The sequence below is a fragment of the Coffea eugenioides genome, chromosome 2 (assembly GCF_003713205.1).
Source record: "Coffea eugenioides isolate CCC68of chromosome 2, Ceug_1.0, whole genome shotgun sequence".
Taxonomy (NCBI): domain Eukaryota; kingdom Viridiplantae; phylum Streptophyta; class Magnoliopsida; order Gentianales; family Rubiaceae; genus Coffea; species Coffea eugenioides.
In genome coordinates this window covers 71,750,508-71,773,180 of record NC_040036.1, presented here as the reverse complement: position 1 = coordinate 71,773,180, position 22,673 = coordinate 71,750,508, and the positions used below count along the sequence as shown (strand labels likewise).

The window sequence follows — 22,673 nt, the reverse complement described above, 5'->3', positions numbered from 1 at the left end:
ACATTTTCAAGCAACGATAGCCTTTATCTGCAACTTTGTTATATATAATTGTTTTTTTTTAATCTCCCATCCTTCCCACAATCTTTCCACTTTCAACTGTCATATTCAGAATTCGAATTCTAAATCTGACAGCAAAGAGAACTCTAACAGCTCTTCCCTAACCACTAAAATAATCTCAGTGATTCGTAATTATTAACTTTAGTTAGCATGAACCAGAATGTATGACCTCATTACCCACCCCTCCAAAGCCCCAATTTCGAATCATTCATTATGATGCATTTGCTTTCATATTCAGCGCGTTAAACTTGAATTTATAATTCCAAAATTTTGACAAGCACAAACTTTTACCTCATAAAGGCGTCATTTGGCAAGTTATAGATGCCTACTCGTGCTCAACTGCATAAAGTCCATTTGGATGGGAGTATTTAAAAGTTTTTTTTTGTTTTTAAAAAAAATCTATAGCAATATTATATATGTAAAGTGACAAGATAATTGAGAAAATGTGTCGAAAGCACTTCGAAAAACTTTTTCTCAAAAAACTGGTAACTCAAATGGGCTTCAAGTTTTCCGTTTCTGCAAATTCCACATGACTGAAATGAAAAAAAAAGATGAGACTTTGATTTTGAGATTTTTTAAAAATCAAAATTGGAAAGAAACAAATTTTCAACCAGAAAAATAAAATTAAAACTCGGGGGTGAATCGAGACTTCTCAAACCACAATCCAAATGGCGCCAAAGAGAGGGAGAAACATGCAAATGAAGGATTAAAGCCAACAATTTTGAATGATTTAAGTCTAAGAAAGGGGAAGAAGAAAAAGAAAAGAGAAGTAAAATTAAAACTAAAAGCTGAAATAAAGAAAATGAATAGCCATAGGAGCATTGTGCTGTTTAAGTTCCTTTGGGCGAGTAAAACATGCAATACGCAAAATCATATGACATTGTCAAGCATTGACTTCAGCAATATGACTAGAACGACAAACAAGTAGATGTTATTGATGATAAAAAAAAAGAAGATGAAAATAGAATGACAAACCAAGTTTAAGGAGCATAAAAAGGATTAAAATAGATGATTAACGATATTGACTTGGACAAAATTAAAAAAAAAACACACAAAGGAAATTGAGTTGATAAAAATAAAATAAAATTGAATGCTATTGATTGATTAACCAAAAAAATGGTGAAAAGAGAAAATAGAGCACGCGCGATGACTGATAAACCCAATGACGGAGCTAAGGGGGACTGAGGGGCCCCCTTCCTAAGTTTTGAAAATTTTAATTCATAATGTATAAAAATGCATGTAAAACAATGTTGGTCCCCCCTAATTTTTTTCAATTTTAGTTTATATTATGAGAGTTTATATATATATATATATATATATGAATTGCCCACCTTTGAATTAATTTTTTCTTCAAAAAATTATTTATCTTTTATTGTGCTAGTTATTTAACTTTCAAAAAAGTAAACATATGATGGATAATCCATAGTAAATTGACCCAATTTGATACATTATAATAAAAGACCCAATTCATAATCATTAATGGGCTAAAACAAAAGTAATTACTTTATTGGCTCATATACAAATGTACAATTTAGCCCAATTGATTAGACTCATTCATACTTTTTCTATATTAACTGCAACCATAGAATAGGTATTTTCAATTATAAAAATACTCGACACAGTTTTGAAACAAGATAGAAGATAATTTCTTGAATGATTGCCTAATTGTGTACATAGAAAATAAAGTTGTTGAAAAGTTTAGCACTAGTTCAATCATAGGTAAATTTACTTCTACAAGGAATGTAAAACTCAATTTACTTTTAAGAAAAGAGATTGAAATTTCAGTGTGTGTTAACATAACTTTTATCTTTTTTTTAATTAAAAATAGTTATATTTATATTGTATAGTTATATATATATATATATATATATTTTTTTTTTTTTTTTTGCATAGGCGACATATTGGAGCATCTTCGTATAATGTGCAACTTAGGTGGTTTGTGATATTATAAGATATTTAATTAAAGGTTATTTTTTGTCTTAATTTTTGTTATAACTATGCTAAATATTTACAATATAGACAAATCTATATAATTAAAGTTAATATTTGATGTTCTTAGATGTCATATATTTAAATAGATGAAAATTATTTTGAACATAGCATATTAAGACAATATTATTAGGAAAAATTTTGCCCCCCTCCCCCGGAAAAAAATGTTGGCTGCGTCACTGGATAAACCTTTATTTTGGCCAAAACATAAGGAAATATATAAGCACAACAGCCAGACAATGGGGATCGAAATTGCATTTCTTTCTTAATGATTAATTTTCAAAAGTTTCCAACAAGGTGTGGCACCTATCACTAAACATTTATTAAGTTTCATTCCACCTGCTATCCTTTGTTTTGGATGCAAAATGATGAATATGCTTTGGTGGATGCAGTGTGCTGCTCAGGTGCAGTGGTAACGCAGCAAGTGGATTTAGTGGCCAGTGATTTATTTTACCCTAAAATAGATAATATTGAAGTCAATTTATAAAGCATGTGACCTAGTACAAATGGTGAGTCAAGGTGAGGCGTTTAAATAATACTACTTATTGGCATTCAAGTTTACTATTCTAGATGGTTTTCTTTGGTTTTGATTATGGGTGTAAAACGAATTATGCCTGAGTTTTTCTGAAGTAAAATTAGTTCAAAATCGATTAATAAACTAGAAAACAAAGCATCAACAAGCATATTGGTCGAGTTATCATTCCCCTGCTAGAAATTTGAAAAAAAAAAAATAGTGTTCGATCTCATTTTCATACACATAGAAAGATGAGATTTACGTACTTATTCAACTTCTACTCGAAAATTTACTTTCATTAAAAACTTTGTTCAAGTTGGAGTCCGATAAGCAGTAATTTCAAGTTTATTACGAACTCCAACCAAGTTTTAATGTTTCGGTATTCAGTTCGTTTGCGTTACTCTTTTCTAGATAGAGTACTCCAAATTTTCAGTAGAGTTAATGTTGGATGTCATTCCAAATATATCCCATCATCTATTTTTAGGTAAGTCAAAATTATTGCCACGCACAAGCAAAAATCATATCTCTAAAAAACCACCTTTGTAAAGTGTTCCACTTAGCCGAAAATAAAGTCAATTTAGGCAACTTTTATTCAGAAATTTGTTGGAAATAGCTCTAATAGCAAAAAAAAAAAAAAAATTAGGTTTCTCATAGACAGTATTGGTAGAGAAATTGTGTATGCATCTTGGAATTCCATTTCCATTCCACCAGCAGTCTTGTTCGAAGACTTGAAAAAAAAGGAAAAGAAAAACAAATAATCACACCTTTATATCATCGTGTCACCCTCGACGATACAATTTAAATGTGAGACGTAGTTGCTAAATTATCATATCTTCTAAACTGCCAAGTTTCGCTTTCTAAAGCCAACGAGCTCCTTCCCAGAATTTTTGCTGTCCAAGACAATGGCAGCATAGGTGTTCGAAGTACCATTTTCGGCTGCCTTAATAAGGAGGCCATACTCAGTTTTTGCTCCAATTTGTTGGCTTGCAGCCTTTAAAACATTTTCAAACTGGATATTTTCTTTCTTTTGCTGCTTGTTTTCGTCCACAGCAAATTTTCCTATCGTGACAACCAAAGGGTCCTCGGGGTCTAGTGCATGGAAAGCATCCGTGGGGCCTAGGACCTCGTTGGCGTCATCGGCAGCCGTCGTCACCGAGACGTCGAAAAGTGTAGAGGAAATCAAGAAAGAGAAGAAGATGATGAGAAGGGGGCGGAATTCTTTTGCCATTTTTGGAGGGTTTAAGTTAATTTTTTTTGTGAGTGAAAATGTGTTCACGAGGAGGTTTTGGACCTCTGGTTATTTATGGCCTGAATTGGGAGGGTATGGTTTGGAATTTATAGCACTTTCAAGAAGATGGGATTAAGCGTTTTTTATTTTTTTTTGAAAATTTTTGTTTGTTTTGGAAGGTATCTTAAATGATATATGTAATATGTAAATCTCAAATTGAATGTCGATTTCCTGATTTAGTCATTCATTAGATCATATCCCATTTTATGCAAGGTTATTCTTCTTATGCTTTTCATCATTTGTTAAACCGTCAAAAATTATCAAGGAGGCATTAGCAATATTTAACGTGAGATTCATGTGCAAAGATTGAGAAGAAAATGAGATTGAAACTGCCATTTAAAGTCTTGACAGTTCATTAAAAAAACAAAAATAATTTGGATAAACAAGTTTAAGGAGGTGTCCGGTTTAGGGGATTCAGCGCTGATAATCACTAGCATTTATGACACGCACTAATGTGTCTACAAATGATTAAAAAAATGTTATAAAATTTTTTTATTATATTTATTGAATCATTTTCAGGAGAATAGGTTTTATATATTTGACAATATACGTAGAAAAAAATTCATCAAAATAACGTGAATAAATAGATAGCTATCTGATACTAATTCATAACTATAATTAGTAGTTGTCAATATAAATTAGCATTTGCTAAATAAGTTCAAAATTAAAATAATAAGAAATACATGGTACTTGGAAAGAGGAAATATGGTAGCAAGTGGTTACAAAGGTCAGTTCAGGAAAAACACAAAGTGACATAAATTTGTTACATCAAAAATCCCTTTCCCCTTTATATATAGTATAGATAGAGATATAAATAGTAAAAATTCACCAAAATAAAGTGACTAAATAGATAGTTATCTGATAGTAATACACAACCATAATTAGTAGTTGTCAATATAAACTAGGATTTGCTAAATAAGTTCAAAATTAAAGTAATAAGAAATACATGGCACTTGGAAAGAGGAAAAATGGTAGTGGATAGTTACCAATTAAGGACAATTTAAGAAAAACATAAAGTGATATAAATTTGTTTATACAAAAAAACCCCCTCCCCTTTATATATAGTATAGATATAAATAGTAAAAAAAATTCCCCAAAATAAAGTAAATAAATAGATAGCTATCTGATAGTAATTTATAAACATAATTAGTAGTTGTTAATCTAAATTAGAATTTACTAAATAAGTTCAAAATTAAAATAATAAGAAATACGTGGTCCTTGGATTGGAAAGAGGAAATATGGTACTAGGAGGTTACTAATGGCAGTTTAGAAAAAAAAATAAAGTGACATGAATTTGTTTACACCAAAAACTCCATCCCCATTTATATATTGTATAGATATAAATAATACAAAATTCATCAAAACAAAGTGAATAAATGGATAGTTATCTGATAATAATTCATAACCATAATAGTAGTTGTCAATATAAAGTAGGATTTGCTAATTAAGTTCAAAATTAAAATAATAAGAAATACATGGTACTTGGAAAAGGGGAAACATGGTAGTGGGTGGGAATAATTTGGATAAACAATTTTAAGTTTTTTCTTTATTCACCCTTTTTCTTTACTTTGCTCCGGGTTTATGGGGATATGTTCGCAAATCACTTGAATTTGTGGTTGTATGCTGCTAGTATTTTGCTTTGTTTACTTTTCTGGTTCATAATTAGTCCGTATCTAATCCATTATCTCAGCCAATATCTCTTTTAATCATTAGGGTTAACCCAGTGAAAAAAAAAAAATTTCTTAGAATTCTTCATACTATCAGACTAAGAAAAGGAATGGGGAATGGTGGGTTTCAGAAAAAAGAATCTTTTCCAGAAAGATCTAGGTCAATGATTTATGCGAAATGAACGATTTAGATATATATAGAATTACATAAGGGAAAATATTGCTCAATTGACTTAGCAAATAATTCTTAAATAAGAGGAGCCAACATGATATTGCACCTCAAATTAAGAACTTTTGACTTTTTGCCACTTAAAATTTTTTTTCTATGACACTTTTTTGCCTAAACTTCTACTTAACTACTAATAGCACAAAATTAATAGACTATAGAGGTTTAGGTATAAATCCTCATAAATAGAAGTTTAATATATAAATTGTCAGTACCTAATTTTTTCTGCAGCACAAAATAAATCCTAGAAAGAATCAAAATCCAAAGAAGATGACAGTTTTTGATATATTCTGGCTATTGGGATCCTATTATCAATGTTGTTAAACTTAGACCAGATAATGACTCAACTAAACTTTTAGGTCAAGGGTCAACTAGTCGAATTGGTCGGACTGTTCTTAAAAACCCGCTGAAGTCAACATGATATTATAATTATTTTGTGCTTTTATAAGCTGCACAAATATTGAAATTAAGTTTTTGGTTATATTTGGTCAATCATACAAAATGTTACAAAAATGTTAGGCTTGTAATAAAATATGCACATAAAAATTATATATAAAAATGTGAATTCAGCATAATTGTGATAAGCATTTTGTAGTACTGATCTGTTTGGTAGCATTGCACTCTGCTCCAAGTAATTTTTTTTATTTTTTATTTTTTTGCACTGTGAAATCCCATTAGAAAATCCATTCCTCATATCTATCTGAATTGGGTTTAGTATGTTTTCAAGTACGAGGAGAAAACAAGGTGAAGTTCCTGAGGAAGGACGTTCACAAGTGAATTACCAATGGTCCATGTAAACATGAGCGACTAGCAGCACGGTTGCCAGCTCGCAAGGCAAAAGTACTTTGTACCCACCAAAAATTTAAAAAAAGAAAAAGAAAAAAACAGATTATATTACCCCCTCCGTTCCATTTTGATGGTCCTAATTTTTTTTTCACACAGTTTAAGAAAAAAATAATTAACTTTGTTGAAAAAATAAATATAAGTTACTATTTTTCTAAAATACCCTTACATTAAATAGAATATAACTTTATATTAATTATTTATAAAAACTTGAATTGATGGTCGAGAAAGAATCAATTCCCATTCATATATCAATATGTTTTTGAAAATCTAAATGTATTAAATGGGGTAGGCTATATTCAATAACAATCTATATTAAATAAAGTAGTTTATACTAATAACAACCTATATTGAATAAGGGTATTTTAGAAAAATTAAAAGATAATTACAAATTGCCGAACTTTGTTGTTTGCTGCCTTCAAATTGCCTTATTGCCAAAAAGCCGAACCTTCAAAGTACCATCAAGGCTTTGTTGGAAGGTGTGCCTTCCTTCCTACATTTCAAAGGCATGAACTTTGAACTTGTGGAAAAATGAGTAGAAAAGATGGCTAAAATATGTTCCTTGTAGACAAGTGTGTGATTGATCCTGTATTATGCACCTTCTCAAGTAACGATAGCCTTTATCTGCACCTTTGTTATATATAATTGTTTTTTTTTAATCTCCCATCCTTCCCACAATCTTTCCACTTTCAACTGTCATATTCAGGATTCGAATTCTAGATCTGACAGTAAAGAAAACTCTAACAGCTCTTCCCTGACCACTAAAATAATCTCAATAATTCGTACTTGTTAACTTTTGTTAGCATGAACCAGAGTGTGTGACCTCATTGCCTACCCCTCCAAAGCCCCAATTTCGAATCATTCATTATGATGCATTTGCTTTCATATTCAGCTCGTTAAACGTGAATTTATAATTCCAACATTTTGGCACGCACAAACTTTTACCTCATAAAGGTGTTATTTGGCAAGTTATAGATGCCTACTCGTGCTCAACTGCCTAAAGTCTGTTTGGATGGAAGTATTTAGAAGTTTTTTTTCGTTTAAAAAAAATCTATAGCAATATGATGTATGTAAAGTGACAAGATAAATGAGAAAATGTGTCAAAAGCACTTCAAAAACTTTTTCTGAAAAAACTGGCAACTCGAATGGGCTTCAAGTTTTCCGTTTCCGCAAATTCCACATGACTGAAATTAAAAAAGATGAGACTTTGATTTTGAGATTTTTAAAAAATTAAAATTGGAAAGAAATAGCTTTTCAACAAGAAAAATAAAATTAAAACTCGAGGGTAAATCGAGACTTCTCAAATCACAATCCAAATGGAGCCAATGAAAGGGAGAAAAATGCAAATGAAGGATTAAAGCCAACAATTTCGAATGATTTAAGTCTAAGAAAAGGGAAGAAGAAAAAGAAAAGAGAAGTAAAATTAAAACTAAAAGCTGAAATAAAGAAAATGAATAGCCATAGGAGCAAATTGTGCCATTTAAGTTCCTTTGGGCGAGTAAAACATGCAATACACAATATCATATGACATTGTCAAGTTGGAAAGCAGTCAAGCATTGACTTCAGCAATATGACTAGAACGAGAAACAAGTAGATGTTATTGATGATAAAAAAAGATGAAAATAGAATGACAAACCAAGTTTAAGGAGAATAAAAAGGATTAAAATAGATGATTAACAATATTGACTTGGACAAAATTCAAAAAAAAAACGCAAAAGGGAAATTGAGTTGATAAAAATAAAAAAAAATTGAATGTTGTTGATTGATTAACCAAAAAAATTGTGAAAAGAGAAAATAGAGCACACATGATGACTGATAAACCCAATGACGGAGCTAAGGGGGACTGAGGACCATCCCTTCCTAAGTTTTGAAAATTTTAATTCATAGTGTATAAAAATGCATGTAAAACAAAGTTGCCCCCTCCCCCCAATTTTTCTGAAATTTTAGTTTATAATATCAAAGTTCATATATACACACACACACATATATATATATATATGAACTGGCCACCTTTGAATTAATTTTTTCTTCAAAAAATTATTTATCTTTTATTGTGCTAAATATTTAACTTTCAAAAAAGTAAACATATGATGGATAATCCATAGTAAATTGACCCAATTTGACACATTATAATAAAAGACCCAATTCATAATCATTAATGGACTAAAACAAAAGTAATTACTTTATTGGCTCATGTACAAATATACAATTTAGCCCAATTGATTAGACTCATTCTTACTTTTTCTATATTAGCTGCAACTACAGAACAGGTATTTTCAATTATGAAAATATTCAAGACAGTTCTGAAACAAGATGGAAGATAATTTCTTGAATGATTGCCTAATTGTGTACATGGAAAAGAAAGTTATTGAAATGTTTAGCACTGGTTCAATCACAGATAAATTTACTTCTACAAGGAACGTAAAACTCAATTTACTTTTAAGAAAAGAGATTGAAATATCAGTGTGTGTTAACATAACTTTTATCCTTTTTCAATTAAAAATAGTTATATTTATATTGCATAGTTATATATATATATATATATATTTGCATCGGCTACATATTGGAGCATCTTCTCATAATGTGCAATTTGGGTGGTTTGTAATATTACAGGATATTTAATTAAATGTTATTTTTTGTCCTAATTTTTGTTATAACTATGCTGCATATTTACGATATAGAAAAACCTTTATAATTAAAGTTAATATTTGATGTTTTTCGATGTCATGTATTTAAATAGATGGAAATTATTTTGAACATAGCACATTAAGATAATATTGTTAGGAAAAATTTTGGCCCCCTAGGAAAAATATCTTGTTTCCGTTATTGGATAAACCTTTATTTTGGCCAAAACATAAGGAAATATACGAGCACAACAGCCAGACAATGGGGATCGAAATTGATACGAATCTCGTTGGTGAGGAGATTCGCGACCCAAGATCGCTTGTTGGATTTGACGTCAGATGCAAGAGACGGTGGCAGCGGAAACCCTACGACCCCTCTAATCCCCGTGACTACGAACTTGTTGATATTATCTCAACCCGTAATCAAACGAATTAGCGAACCTCAGGCAAGTGTAGAAGGCGCCACAATTCAAGTGCGATTCTTGAATTGATAAGCCGAACAAGAACACTAGAGTATAACTCTAAGTTGTTCAAGGTTTGCTCGAAAGCTATGGAGAAAACTCTCTCAATATTTTTATCATAAAAGTGTCTCCTTTGAATGACGTAATGTGGTGCCTTATATAGGCTACAAGTGAAACCCTAATCTAGTAAGGAAAAGGAACTAACTAATGACTCTCCAATCACAATCACAATTAAGGCTAACTAATGGTCAGCTTATAAAGCTGGCCCAACATAACCCAATAAAAGCTAATTCACCAACTTAAGTAATAGTGAGTCTAGACTCTATAAATCGGATCCAACTCAACATGAGGTCTTGGACCGAACTTATTCCTACCAAATAAAATAGAAATCTGAAAAATAAACTACTAAACTATTACTAAAAGATTCATTCTCTTGCAGCCCGAAACATGGCCCATAAGCGGCCCATATTTCATATCATTCCCCTCCTCTTGAAAAAGATTTGTCCTCAAATCGTGGTTGGAAATGAATGGTACTAACAAGAGTTGGCAGGATGAAACCTCAAATCTCCACATATTGGCTCTCTTAGAATGAATGATACTTGCATACGTCATGATTATTATAATTTGGTGCACATGTCTCTTGGTTAGCTTGAAAATGCTCACAATCAGCCATGAAAAACTCAAGGCTTTACTCCAACGACTCCTCGAAGATAACGCATATAGCTTCGGTTCCATGATGCAAGGTAAAATGTATGGTACATTGGCAGCAAGCTCACATCTTCTTGGATCCTCCATAATGCAACTGAGAAACTGAACAACACTTTGAACATGATCGACTTCATTAGATTGATCATCACTTGGGACACTTGTTGCAAAATGGTAAGGAGGCAAAGGACAAAATTCAAGTGCAAGGACTCCCTTTGAAACTTCATTACTCCTCCCAACAAGCAAAGCAAGCTCATGGGTGAAGTTGTATATCAATGGATAGTAAAGGGATACAACACTTAAGATGCAAACTCCATGAAAATTCTGATATTCGCCAATGGATATAGGGATAGAACATGCCATGATCAACTCAATCTCTCCTTGCTTAACCTATATAAAAGAAGAAAAGCTAAACATAACAAAGGTAAGTTCGTTAGAAAAATAAGCCCTCACATTGTTTCCCAAAGTCAGCGCACTTTTTCCCTTGTCTTCCTTCTCAACTAGCTCAAGACAACTAACTTGTGTAGATGGGACTTCAAGGTTTTCAATCTCAAGTTCATTGCCAGCATTCGTAGATATTTCTTCAATCAATGGCGGACTAGAAGGAACATCTTTACCACCATTGGTTGACACATGAGTAAGTTGCTCAAAATATGAATTCAGCACTTGGCGAATTTCTCCTATCATAGAGTCAAATAATTCTTTATTCCGGCTTCGGAAATCAGCCTTTGATTCACGAGGCTTTGATTCAATTCGAGAATTCATGACTCGATTGTCACAACACTCCTTAGATGATGCTCGTTTGCTTGATGAAGACCTTGGCTTAGATGCTCGACGCAAACTCCTTTGCTCCTCCTCATACTCATTACAAGTATGCTTATGTCTTTCATATACACACAAAGCGCGAAAATGATCCATTTCCTCCCGAAGTGAATGAAAATCATGTTGTGAATGCTCGGAGATTGAATGCGTGGAACTAGAGTACTTGGAAGTAGTTCGCTTGGAACCCCTCCTCTTAAGAGGCTCGTTCTCTAAGAATTCTTGATGATATGAATGAGATGCAACTCCACGAGGCATGGTTAAGTGACCTGCAAAATTGGTTAGCAGAGAAGAGAAATTTCTCACAACACACAAGCTCACGTGTATGCACTCGTCACTCGTGTTTTCACTCTAATTTGTCCCTCAAGTAGTCCTCACCAAAGATTTTCTCACAGCCCCTTGCAAACCTTGAAGAAAGTAGAATTCTCCAAGTGCTCAAGTGTAGCTCAAAAACAAGTTCACGCTAGAATTTGAGGTTCGTAAGAGTAGAGATTTGCTTGGAAAACAAAATTAAGACACTAAGAATGGAGTGGTAGAATATATTCAAGAATAAAAACTGGAAAAAGAATGGGCACAAAAGCTACAAAAAATTAAGAAGGGCACTCAAAAGCTCTAGCCGACGAGGAGGATGGTCCTTTTGCTTTGCTTGATTTTCTTGGGATGTTTACCCCTGTCCTAACCGACTCAAAGCTGAAACTAGAACCTACTTGGACACTTGAAAACACAATAAAGCTGACTGGGAAAAATTGAGTGCTAGTGTCGGTTTCTGGTCAGCACAAGGAATGGTATGGTATCGATTTTGGAATTGGCAGCCTTGGTTTGTGTGTTTGGGGAGTTTCCTAGAGCTGACTTGGTCGGTTGAGGAAGCCTATTTGAGTTGTGTTTGTGGTAGGGGCGGTGGATCTGGTTGTTAGATTTTAGGAATCACGAAGTTCCCAATTTAGTGTCCAACAAGGAATTGGAAGGTACTCAGATTTGGGAGTTAGTGGAGATCCGAATCTCACTTGGGAAAAAGTATGCCTTGGACTGCTATGTATTCCAGATTTCTTGCCTTTCTTCCTCCTCTTTATTTTTTTTTTTTGTTTAAACTGTTTTGAAGCAAGCTGGTAATACATTCAATCCTTCAAGAATTCAAAAATTCGAGATTTGTGGAGTAAGAATCCAAGATCCTTTTAAGATCAAAATCCAATTGGCCCAAGGTTCAAGAGATCCAACTTTCTTTGTGCAAGAACTTCAAATTCGGTTCTGTTTTTTTTTTGGCACACAGTCCAAACACACAAGACCCCACACGAATTAAACTACAAACTGGACAAAAACTAGAACCATCTAGTGACCGAAATTTCTGGACAGATTGGTGCACAACACAACGCTAAAAGGAAAATCCTAGTTGCGGCAAGAAGGGAAGAAGGCCCTAGTTGCGGCTGTAATTTTTTTTTTTCTCTTTTGGTGGCTGTTTTGCACACCCAAAATGACTCTGCAACACAACGAAAGGACTAGGATCTGGGCAAACAATAGCAAGAGACAGCAAAACAGATTGCATGCAATACCAAGACACAAAGAGTACGATGAGGAGCAAAAGAAACCTAGCGGCTGGTTCTATAGATTTTTGTTTCTTTCTCTTGTTTTCTTTTTCTTTTTTTTCTTTTCTTTTTTTTTTCTGTGGCTCTCTGAGTGTTTTCACAAACTCAGGTTCCTGTCCCAACAGTTGATCCTTCGGATCAAAGCACAAGGTTGCCAAGAAAATAGAAGTGCTCCTCCCAATTTTCAAGAAACCTGTGATTGGGCGAATAAGGGCTTTCCAAAACAGTTGCGGTTGATCCAAGAGCTTCAAGACTTCTGATCAGGACACTCAAAATCTACTCAAGTTCGGTGTTGGTTTCCAGGATTTGCAAGAATCGACACAAGGGTTCAAGGCTCATAAGCAACACAGGTTTGGTAATGCAAGAACGAAAATTCCAGCAAACGCGACTCAAGGACAACGGTATGCGACACTCTTTTTTTTTTTTGACCCTTTTGCTGGGTTGTTTGCACACGACTCAAACAACACAAGACCCCACACGCATTAAACCAGAAGCTGGACAGAAACTAGAGCCAACTAGTGACCGAAATTGCTGGACAGGTTTGCACATGACACAACGTCACAAAGGAAGACCCTAGTGGCGGCTGTAATGTATGTATATATATATATTTTGACTCAGATTGGACTCAAATAAGATAGCAAGCTGCTGAACAATTATCACGCACAAACAATGAGGAGACAATTCGAACAGATTTATCAATGTAAGTGCGGCAAGACAGAAATTCCTAATGACTCAATATTTTATGTGCACTTGGGACACGACTATCAACACTGGTTGATTCTTTTATTTGCTGGACACAAACGGTGGGAACAAAGACAGCAAGACACGAGCAGATTTCGCACAAGGCTCAATAGAAATTGGAACTAACCGGACACGGACAGATTGCACAATTCCAAGGTCGCAGCTTTGCGACTTGGAAGAAGTCACCGACCAGGAAGCCCTTTTTTTTTTTTCCTTTGTGTAACAAACGATGAGATACTCACACAAACTAAATCAAACACGACACAATTAACTCCCAGAAATTGAAGACGACAATAAGACAGAAACAAACAATGATGACCAGACTCGAAAACAAAGGAAACTCGCGGCCAGGAACTCGCGGCCAGAATGCAACGTGCACAAATTTTTATTTTTTTTTTGAGCTACCGAGACAGATACGAATTAAGGCACGAAAAGAGGGATAACGATGTTACCAACAAGCTAGCTCTGATGCCAGCTGATACGAATCTCGTTGGTGAGGAGATTCGCGACCCAAGATCGCTTGTTAGATTTGACGTCAGATGCAAGAGACGGTGGCAGCGGAAACCCTACGACCCCTCTAATCCCCGTGACTACGAACTTGTTGATATTATCTCAACCCGTAATCAAACGAATTAGCGAACCTCAGGCAAGTGTAGAAGGCGCCACAATTCAAGTGCGATTCTTGAATTGATAAGCCGAACAAGAACACTAGAGTATAACTCTAAGTTGTTCAAGGTTTGCTCGAAAGCTATGGAGAAAACTCTCTCAATATTTTTATCATAAAAGTGTCTCCTTTGAATGACGTAATGTGGTGCCTTATATAGGCTACAAGTGAAACCCTAATCTAGTAAGGAAAAGGAACTAACTAATGACTCTCCAATCACAATCACAATTAAGGCTAACTAATGGTCAGCTTATAAAGCTGGCCCAACATAACCCAATAAAAGCTAATTCACCAACTTAAGTAATAGTGAGTCTAGACTCTATAAATCGGATCCAACTCAACATGAGGTCTTGGACCGAACTTATTCCTACCAAATAAAATAGAAATCTGAAAAATAAACTACTAAACTATTACTAAAAGATTCATTCTCTTGCAGCCCGAAACATGGCCCATAAGTTGCCCATATTTCATATCAGAAATTGCATTTCTTTCTTAATGATTAATTTTCAAAAGTTTCCAACGGGGTGTGGTGAGGATGCTCACCTCGGCCACCCCGCATGTCCGAGGTGAACCCATCTCGTCCCTCATCGAAGCTCATCCGTGTCTTGGGCATATCCCATAAGCTCGGCCGGATCCCTAGTCTACCGTGTAGGTGACCTCGGCACCTCCACCTCAGCTGCACGCTGATGATGTCAAGCCACCTGACATCACCCGGGATCAGTGCTTTATCTGAAAAGCACTGTCGCACCTAATGACTACTGCATAAGACTTCTCGTCACCCTGCCCAGGCGACTACAGCGTCAGAGTCAGACCGCCTGACAGAGAGCAGAGCCGTAATGGCAGGACATGGGTCCCACCGGCATAAGACCTCCGTCCTGCCCTCCACTCTCGCTCTATAAATACCCCTCATGTACTCCTAACAAGTAAGCATACTGTTCATTTGACAATACTACTGCTTTTCTCTCGTTCTCATACTAACTTGATCGTCGGAGTGATCCCAGGGGAGAAGTCCCGCCATTCACTTCGGACACACCGATACACCTCACTTCACCTTAGAAGAGGCTGATTCCGGTCGGTTCAACTACCAACCAAAAATCACCTCCTCAATTGGCGCCGTATGTGGGAACGAGATTACTGCTAAAATGAGATCCACGCGCTCCAGAAGTGGAAGAGTCCCCTCGACTGGGGCTGGGCAAACATCGGGAGCCCAGCAAGATCGTATTTCCGAAGAACAAGGGTCCCCAAGGACCCAACCCAATAACGAAGACGCCATCGCCAAGATGGCCGAGTTCGTGGCTGATAATCCGAACATCTTCGAAGAACTGGGGAGGTACTTCAAGAGGCAGGGGAAGGAAAAAGCTGAATCCTCCAAGAGGAGACCGACGAAGTCCCCTGAAGTGCCTTCCGGCGAAGACTCCGATGAGGGGCACCTCTCTCGGAGCACTTCCAGACGCGCCTCTGCCAAGGCGACATCTAAAATCGCTTCCATTTCCCGGGCTTTTTCCCGGGGCCTTCTGGGAAAACGAGTTGAGGACCCACCTCGGCGTCCCGGAGGCTTAGCAGCAGAATATTTGAGGGCACCGCCCTTCACGGATGACATCAATGGGGAGATGGTCCCCCCAAACTTTAAACTTCCCGCCCTGCGTTCCTACGATGGCCGAGGTGACCCCGAGGATCACCTCCGCGCCTTCCTCTCCGCTTTTCGGCTCTATTGCGTCCCCGACGCGGTAATTTACCGAGTTTTCCCCATCTTCCTACAGGGCACGGCCCGAAAGTGGTTCTGGGGTTTAGAATCGAGGAGCATTTCCTCACTGGATGAGTTGATAGATCGGTTCATTCACCGCTTTGTATCATCTCGTCCGATTACGAAGACTTCAGCCTACCTCTTGAACCTGCAGCAAGCCCCCGGCGAGTCACTGCGCTCCTACGTGCTGAGGTTCAATGAGGAAAACGTGCAGATACCTGATCAACATGAGCAGGTAACCATAGCTGCCTTTACCAATGGGCTGATCGCGGGAATCTTCAATACTGAGATAAACCGGGATTACCCCCGCACACTTCGGGAACTCTGGGATCGAGTAGATCAGGGAATCCGAAATGAAGATCTAAACCGTATGAAGCGAGAGGCTCAAGCCGCTCGTACCGGGCAAGATTCCCGGAGGAAAAAAGACGCCGGCAGAGTCGAACAAGGCCCCAGTGGCTCGTCGACTCAGTTCCGAGACCGCCGAAGTGTCTTCGACCGGATTGTGAAAGGCAGATCGTCCACCTCGGACGCCGAGCTGACACCTCTTAATTCCAGCCGGACCCATGTCCTGGCTGTGATGAGGCAGAATCACCTCGGCCGCAACCCTCCCGAAATTCCGGGGAGGAGAGATAAGAGGAACTCAAACCTCTATTGTGCCTATCATCGGGATGTTGGGCACGAGACCGAAGACTGTAATGATCTGAAGCGAGAGATCGAGAATTTGATCCGGCAAGGATACCTGAAGCAATTCGTCCGCAAGGATGGAGGCTTCAACCGAAGCGGCTCCCACCGGGAGAACCGGGGCCCCCGCCGAGACGACCGACGGGACACGAACATGCATTGCCGGGGTCCCGAAGACCGTAGGGAGGACAAGCAGCCTCCACGCGATGGATCACCGGGCTACGGCCCCAACATCGCTGGGGTGATCAACACCATCGCGGGAGGACCAACGGGAGGAGACAGCCAGAACTCCCGGAAGCGGACCTACCGCCAGGCCGAGATGGAGGTGGCCGAGCCGAGCTCTCGGCTGTCCGAGGTCATCACCTATGGCCCTGCTGACCCCGTTCCTGCGGCCTCCAGCAATCACGGGGCTCTTGTGATTGAAGTCCTCACCAACAACTACGTAGTCAAAAAGGTCTATGTTGACCCCGGAAGCTCGGTAGACGTCTTGTACTACAGAACTTTTGAGAGTTTGAAGCTGACCCGGGAGCAACTCACTCCGGTTAGAACTCCCCTTGTCGGTTTCGGGGGACACGTCGTCCACCCGGAGGGCATGGTGACCCTGATGGTAACTATCGGGCGTCATCCACGCTGCCGAACTGTGCTTGTCAGTTTTGCGGTGGTCAAAGCAGACTCCCCCTACAACATGCTGATAGGTCGGCCCACGCTCAACGCCTTGAGAGCCGTATACTCCACCTACCACCTGAGCTTTAAATTCCCAATACCTGCGGGGGTGGCTGAGGTGAGCAGCGACGTGGGCGCCGCTCGGGAATGCTACCTCGCCACCATTCAAGCAGCAGTCATACCCCGGCCCTCACCGAGGTCAGAAGAAAAGAGGCTAGCGGTCCTCTCCATAGACTGCATCGACCCTCAGAAGGCAGGAGAGCCCAACAGGCTTGAGCCCGGGGATGAGGTGGAGCTAGTGGTCTTGGATGAGGCGAAACCTGACCAAGTGGTCCAAATAGGGACCGGACTCCCCTCACCCCTGAAAGAAGAAATGATCTCCCTGATCAAGGACCACCGAGACGTCTTCGCGTGGTCCGCAGATGAAGTGGTCGGAATGCCACCCGAGCTCATGACTCACCAACTCAACGTTAACCCACAGGCCCGACCTGTGCGGCAGAAACGAAGGCACTTCGGCCCTGAACGTAGCAAGGCCATATCGGATGAGGTCGATAAGCTCTTGCCGGCCAAGATGATCCACGAGGTCCAATATCCCACCTGGCTGTCCAACCCAGTCATGGTAAAAAAGGACACCGGTGGATGGAGAATGTGTGTAGATTTCACCGACCTCAACAAGGCCTGCCCCAAAGATTGCTATCCTCTGCCGAGGATAGACGCCCTCGTCGACTCGGCGATGGGGTATGTAGTCCTTTGCTTCCTAGATGCCTTCAAAGGGTATCATCAAATAGGAATGAGTGAGGAGGACCAAGAAAAAACGGCGTTCTACACCGACCGAGGCACTTATTGTTACACTACTATGCCCTTCGGGCTAAAGAACGCCGGGGCGACCTACCAAAGGCTGATCAACTGACTCTTCAAGAATCAAATCGGCCGCACTGTCGAGGCCTATGTGGATGACATCCTCGTCAAGAGTCTCGCCACTTCATCCTTTCTGTCAGACGTGAGGGAAGTCTTTGGTGTCCTGCGAGACTCGAGGATGAAGCTGAATCCTAAGAAATGCGTCTTCGGCGTCACCTCGGGAAAATTCTTGGGGTATCTGGTTTCCCACCGGGGAATCGAGGCCAACCCCGACAAGGTCAAGGCCATTCAGGACATGTCCCCACCTCGGAACATCCGAGAAGTCCAGCGGCTGAATGGACGCCTGGCCGCGCTGAATCGCTTCCTGTCCCAATCAGCTGAGAAAGCACTGCCCTTCTTTAAGGTGCTCAAGAAGGCCGATCAGTTTGCCTGGACGGAAGAATGCCAGGCTGCTTTCGACAAGCTGAAGCAATATCTCCATCACCTACCCACTCTCGCTTCACCTCGGCCCGAGGAGAAACTCTACCTCTACCTCGCCGCAACCGACGAGGCTGTCAGCGCTGTCCTTATCCGGGATGAGGGCACCCAAGTGCCAGTCTACTACGTCAGCCGAGCTCTCCGCGGGCCGGAGACTCGATACACTCAGGTGGAAAAACTGGTGCTGGGGCTAGTCCACGCAGCTCGGCGATTGAAGCCCTACTTCCTTGCTCATCCCATCTCCGTCAGGACCGACCAGCCCATTCGGCAAATATTGATGCGACCCGAGGCTTCCGGTCGCCTTACCAAGTGGGCTGTCGAGTTGGGAGAGTATGACCTGTCGTATGAGCCTCGCACCGCCATAAAAGCTCAAGCCCTAGCTGATTTCTTGGCCGAACTGACCTTCACGGAAGGTCCAGAGTCCACCTCCGCCAGTGCCGAGGTTCCCACCCCTTCCCCGTGGACGCTGTACGTAGACGGGTCCTCTAATGGGGATGGCAGCGGAGCTGGACTGCTCCTGGAAGGACCTCAGGGAGAAGTGTGCTCTTACGCCCTCCGCTTTGGCTTCCCAGCCACCAATAATGAAGCCGAGTACGAGGCCTTAATTGCTGGACTCCAGCTGGCCCGCAGGCTCGGCGCCCAGCAAATCCACGTCCGCAGTGACTCCCAACTCGTTGTGCGTCAAATTCTTGGTGAATACGAGGCCAGGGATGAGACCATGCAACGGTACCTCTCCAAAGTTCACCAACTCACCGCGTACTTCGAGTCTTTCGAAATCCAAAGAATACACCGGTCCCAGAATAAACGAGCCGACGCCTTATCCCGGCTGGCTTCCACATCATTCTCTGACCTCAACAAAACAGTCTTAGTGGAAGTCCTGAGTGAACCAGGATACGTGGAAGAGGTGGCCTGCCCCGTGCACTCTGAAGAAACCTGGATGACCCCGTTCATCCTTTTCTTGGGTCAAGGAGCCATTCCCGAAGACCGAGCCGAGGCGAGAAAAATACAACGCAAGGCGGCTCGGTACGCTCTCCGCGATGGAGAACTGTACAAACGCTCCTACCTCGGCCCATGGCTGAGGTGTGTCACTCCCGAGACAGGACGCCATGTCCTTCACGAGATCCACGAAGGCTTGTGTGGAGCTCATGTCGGCCACAGAATGCTAGCCAAGAAGGCTTTGCTTCTTGGATATTTCTGGCCCTCAGTTCGGCAAGACGCCCAGGACCTCGTTCTCGGCAGCCCTTCCTGCCAGGTCCACGCACCCGAACATCACCAGCCCGCAAACCTCATGGTTCCCATCACTTCACCTTGGCCGTTTGAGCAATGGGGGACAGACATCATAGGTCCTTTCCCCAGATCCGTCGGGGGTTATACCTTCCTGGTAACCGCTGTGGATTACTTCACCAAGTGGGTTGAGGCCAAGCCTCTGAGGACCATCACCGGGCTGGCAATTCAAAAATTCTTTTGGAAATGCATCGTCTGCCGCTTCGGCATACCTCAGGTCATCATCTCGGATAATGGAAGACAATTTGCCGAGAACCCCTTTAAAACTTGGTGCACAAACCTTGGCATCAAACAACATTTCACTTCAGTAGGCCACCCCCAGGCCAACGGTCAAGCAGAAAACTTCAACCGAACTCTCTTGCATGGCCTCAAGACCCGACTACACCAAGCTGGAACATCTTGGGTCGAAGAACTCCCCAGTGTCCTGTGGTCCTATCGGACCACGCCGAGGTCAGCCACGCAAGAGACCCCCTTCTCTTTGACCTACGGAGCCGAGGCTGTCATCCCTGCCGAGATCCTTACCCCCAACCCTCGGCTGGCAGCCTATGCCGCCGAGGTGAACAACGAAGAGAGACAGCTGGATCTCGACCTCGTCGATGAACGAAGGGATCTCGCCTCAGCCCGGATAGCTTCCTACAAGAACACACTGACACACTATTACAATGCCCGCGTCAGACACCGTAGATTCCAGCCTGGAAACTTGGTTCTTAGGAAAAACTCAGTCAGCCGAGCTGAACCACAAGGGAAATTATGCCCAAAATGGGAAGGCCTTTACCGAGTTATGGAGTCTGACCTTAAGGGATATTGTAAACTGAGTTACCGAGATGGCTCATTAGTGCCGAGGTCTTGGCACGCCGAGAACCTCAAAATGTATTATGCTTGAATTTTAAATCAAGTTATGACTTCGGATCTTATGTTATTTTTCAACATCGGAATTACGCTATTAAAAAATAAAGGGGGACAAGCAAGGGACGAAGTCAAAGCGAGAAATTAAAGTGCTGAGATGAAAAGAAATAGGCTTTCATTCAACAGAAAAGAGCGTTACAAAAAATGCAAGGCCGAGGTCGGAATGCTACTAAGCACTCTCCACCTCGGCCACCCCTTTAAAGCCCACGAGCCTAGACCCCCGTCTCGGCTCCCTCCTGGGCAGCCTTCTCTCCGGACTCTCCTCCGCCGGGGTGAAATTCTTTTCCATGCTCTTCGCCGATGTCCCCTTCCGGCTTCGTCTCCCCCAGCTTCTTCACCCTCCTCGAACACTTCGTCGAGTTCGGACAGCCACTTGTTGAACTCGTTCTGGACTTCGGCCAAGTTCCTTCCGGTCTGGAGGCCGTCGGCCATCCGGTCGCACAACTCCTTGAAGTCCTCATTGTAGCTGGCATTGTCTTTCAACGACTCCAAGGTTTCGGAGGAGAGGTGGGCTGCGGCCGCGTCCACACCCGACGTGAAGCCGAACATGAAGTTTGGTGTGAGCAGTTGGCCGAGATCCTTGGTGAAGGCCTCAGACCTCCGAAATGCGTCCACTGCCGAGGCCCCAACACTGTTGAGGGCTTGCTCATGAGACTTCTTCACCTCGTCCCCCCTCTTCTGCTCTTCTTCGAGGGCCGATCTGAGACTATTCATTGTAACTTCGGCCTCCTCACCCTTAGTTTCGGCCTCCTTAAGCTGTCTTTGAAGCTCGGCTTTCTCAGACTCGGACACCGCCAATTTCTTCTCCAACTTGGAGATCTGATTTTGCAGCTTGCCGGTGTCCTGCTCCTCGACCAGAGCACAGTACCGGTGTGTCATCTCGGCCACAAAGGCTGAGGTGGAAGCTGTGCTCACCATGAGGCTTTGAACCATCTCGGCCGGGGACAGTTTCTTCATAAACTCCAAATCCCTTGGCAGGGGGGAGTGCATTACTAGCTCTTGGGCAACCCGAGGTTGGCTGCACCTGTCGTTGACCGAAATCTTCCAGTTCGGACACCAGTGCCCGCCGGGGTATGTCTTCTCCTCCCCGGAAAACACCGGGGGGCTATGGAAACGATTCCATAGCGAGGTCCCCGAGACTGCGTTGACCGGGGGTTTCAACTGCTTGCCTCGGCCATGAGGAGGTGGAAGTGCCGTGACGACTCCAAGGGACACCCTCTCTGGCACGGACGAGGTGGACCCCGTAGCTGCGGTGGCCGAGCTGCTTTGGCCAGCCGTGGTGGGAGTGCTTTCAGCCGCCGAGGTCTTGACAGCTTGCCCTTGTGATTTCTTCTTTGGCGGAGGTGCCGATGTCTCATCAGAGCTCTTCCTCTTCTGCCTTTTGGCCACTTCGGACGAGCCCGATACGACGATGTCGGACAGTTTAGCCACTGCACAGGAAACAAATATTATCATATGTCTTAGCCGAAGTGAAAGCAAAGTTATGAAAGAAAATTACAAGGTATCTTGAGTTTAGTGGAAGTGATGGGAGTCTTGTCAGGACTGAGCAAAACTCGGCTAATTCCCCCGTCAACCAGCACGACTTCGGGGTAGTCCAGACTGAATATCCGAAGTCCTGACCCCATCAGCTTCTGGAAGGCCTCCTCCTCGGCATCCCCCGCGGAGGAGTCGGCCTTCGCTTTAATTGGCCTCCACCAGAAGCCCCTGGGGAAGTCCACTTCGGACACAAAGAAGAAGTCGCGCTTCCAATTCTTGATCGAGCCGGGAGAACCAATCACCAACTTCGGAATGGCATTGTTCCGATTGCCAACATAAAACCATCCCTTATCTGTCCCGTGCGCCTTGAGGGTATAGCATCGGCGGAAGAGGTCGACAGAGGGAG

The 22,673-nt window shown here is 41.3% G+C and overlaps 1 protein-coding gene across 1 annotated transcript; it reads right to left on the bottom strand.

The window, feature by feature from the left end:
* Nucleotides 1–3,395: 3,395 nt before the first annotated feature.
* Nucleotides 3,396–3,788, bottom strand: LOC113760196. Its single transcript, XM_027302761.1, has one exon. It carries the CDS (start codon nucleotides 3,786–3,788, stop codon nucleotides 3,396–3,398), a length of 393 nt encoding a protein of 130 aa, XP_027158562.1.
* Between the last annotated feature and the right edge of the window lie 18,885 nt (nucleotides 3,789–22,673).

Bases quoted from the DNA above. Each gene is read 5' to 3' on its own strand.
- LOC113760196 (XM_027302761.1), bottom strand. From the start codon at position 3,788: ATGGCAAAAGAATTCCGCCCCCTTCTCATCATCTTCTTCTCTTTCTTG.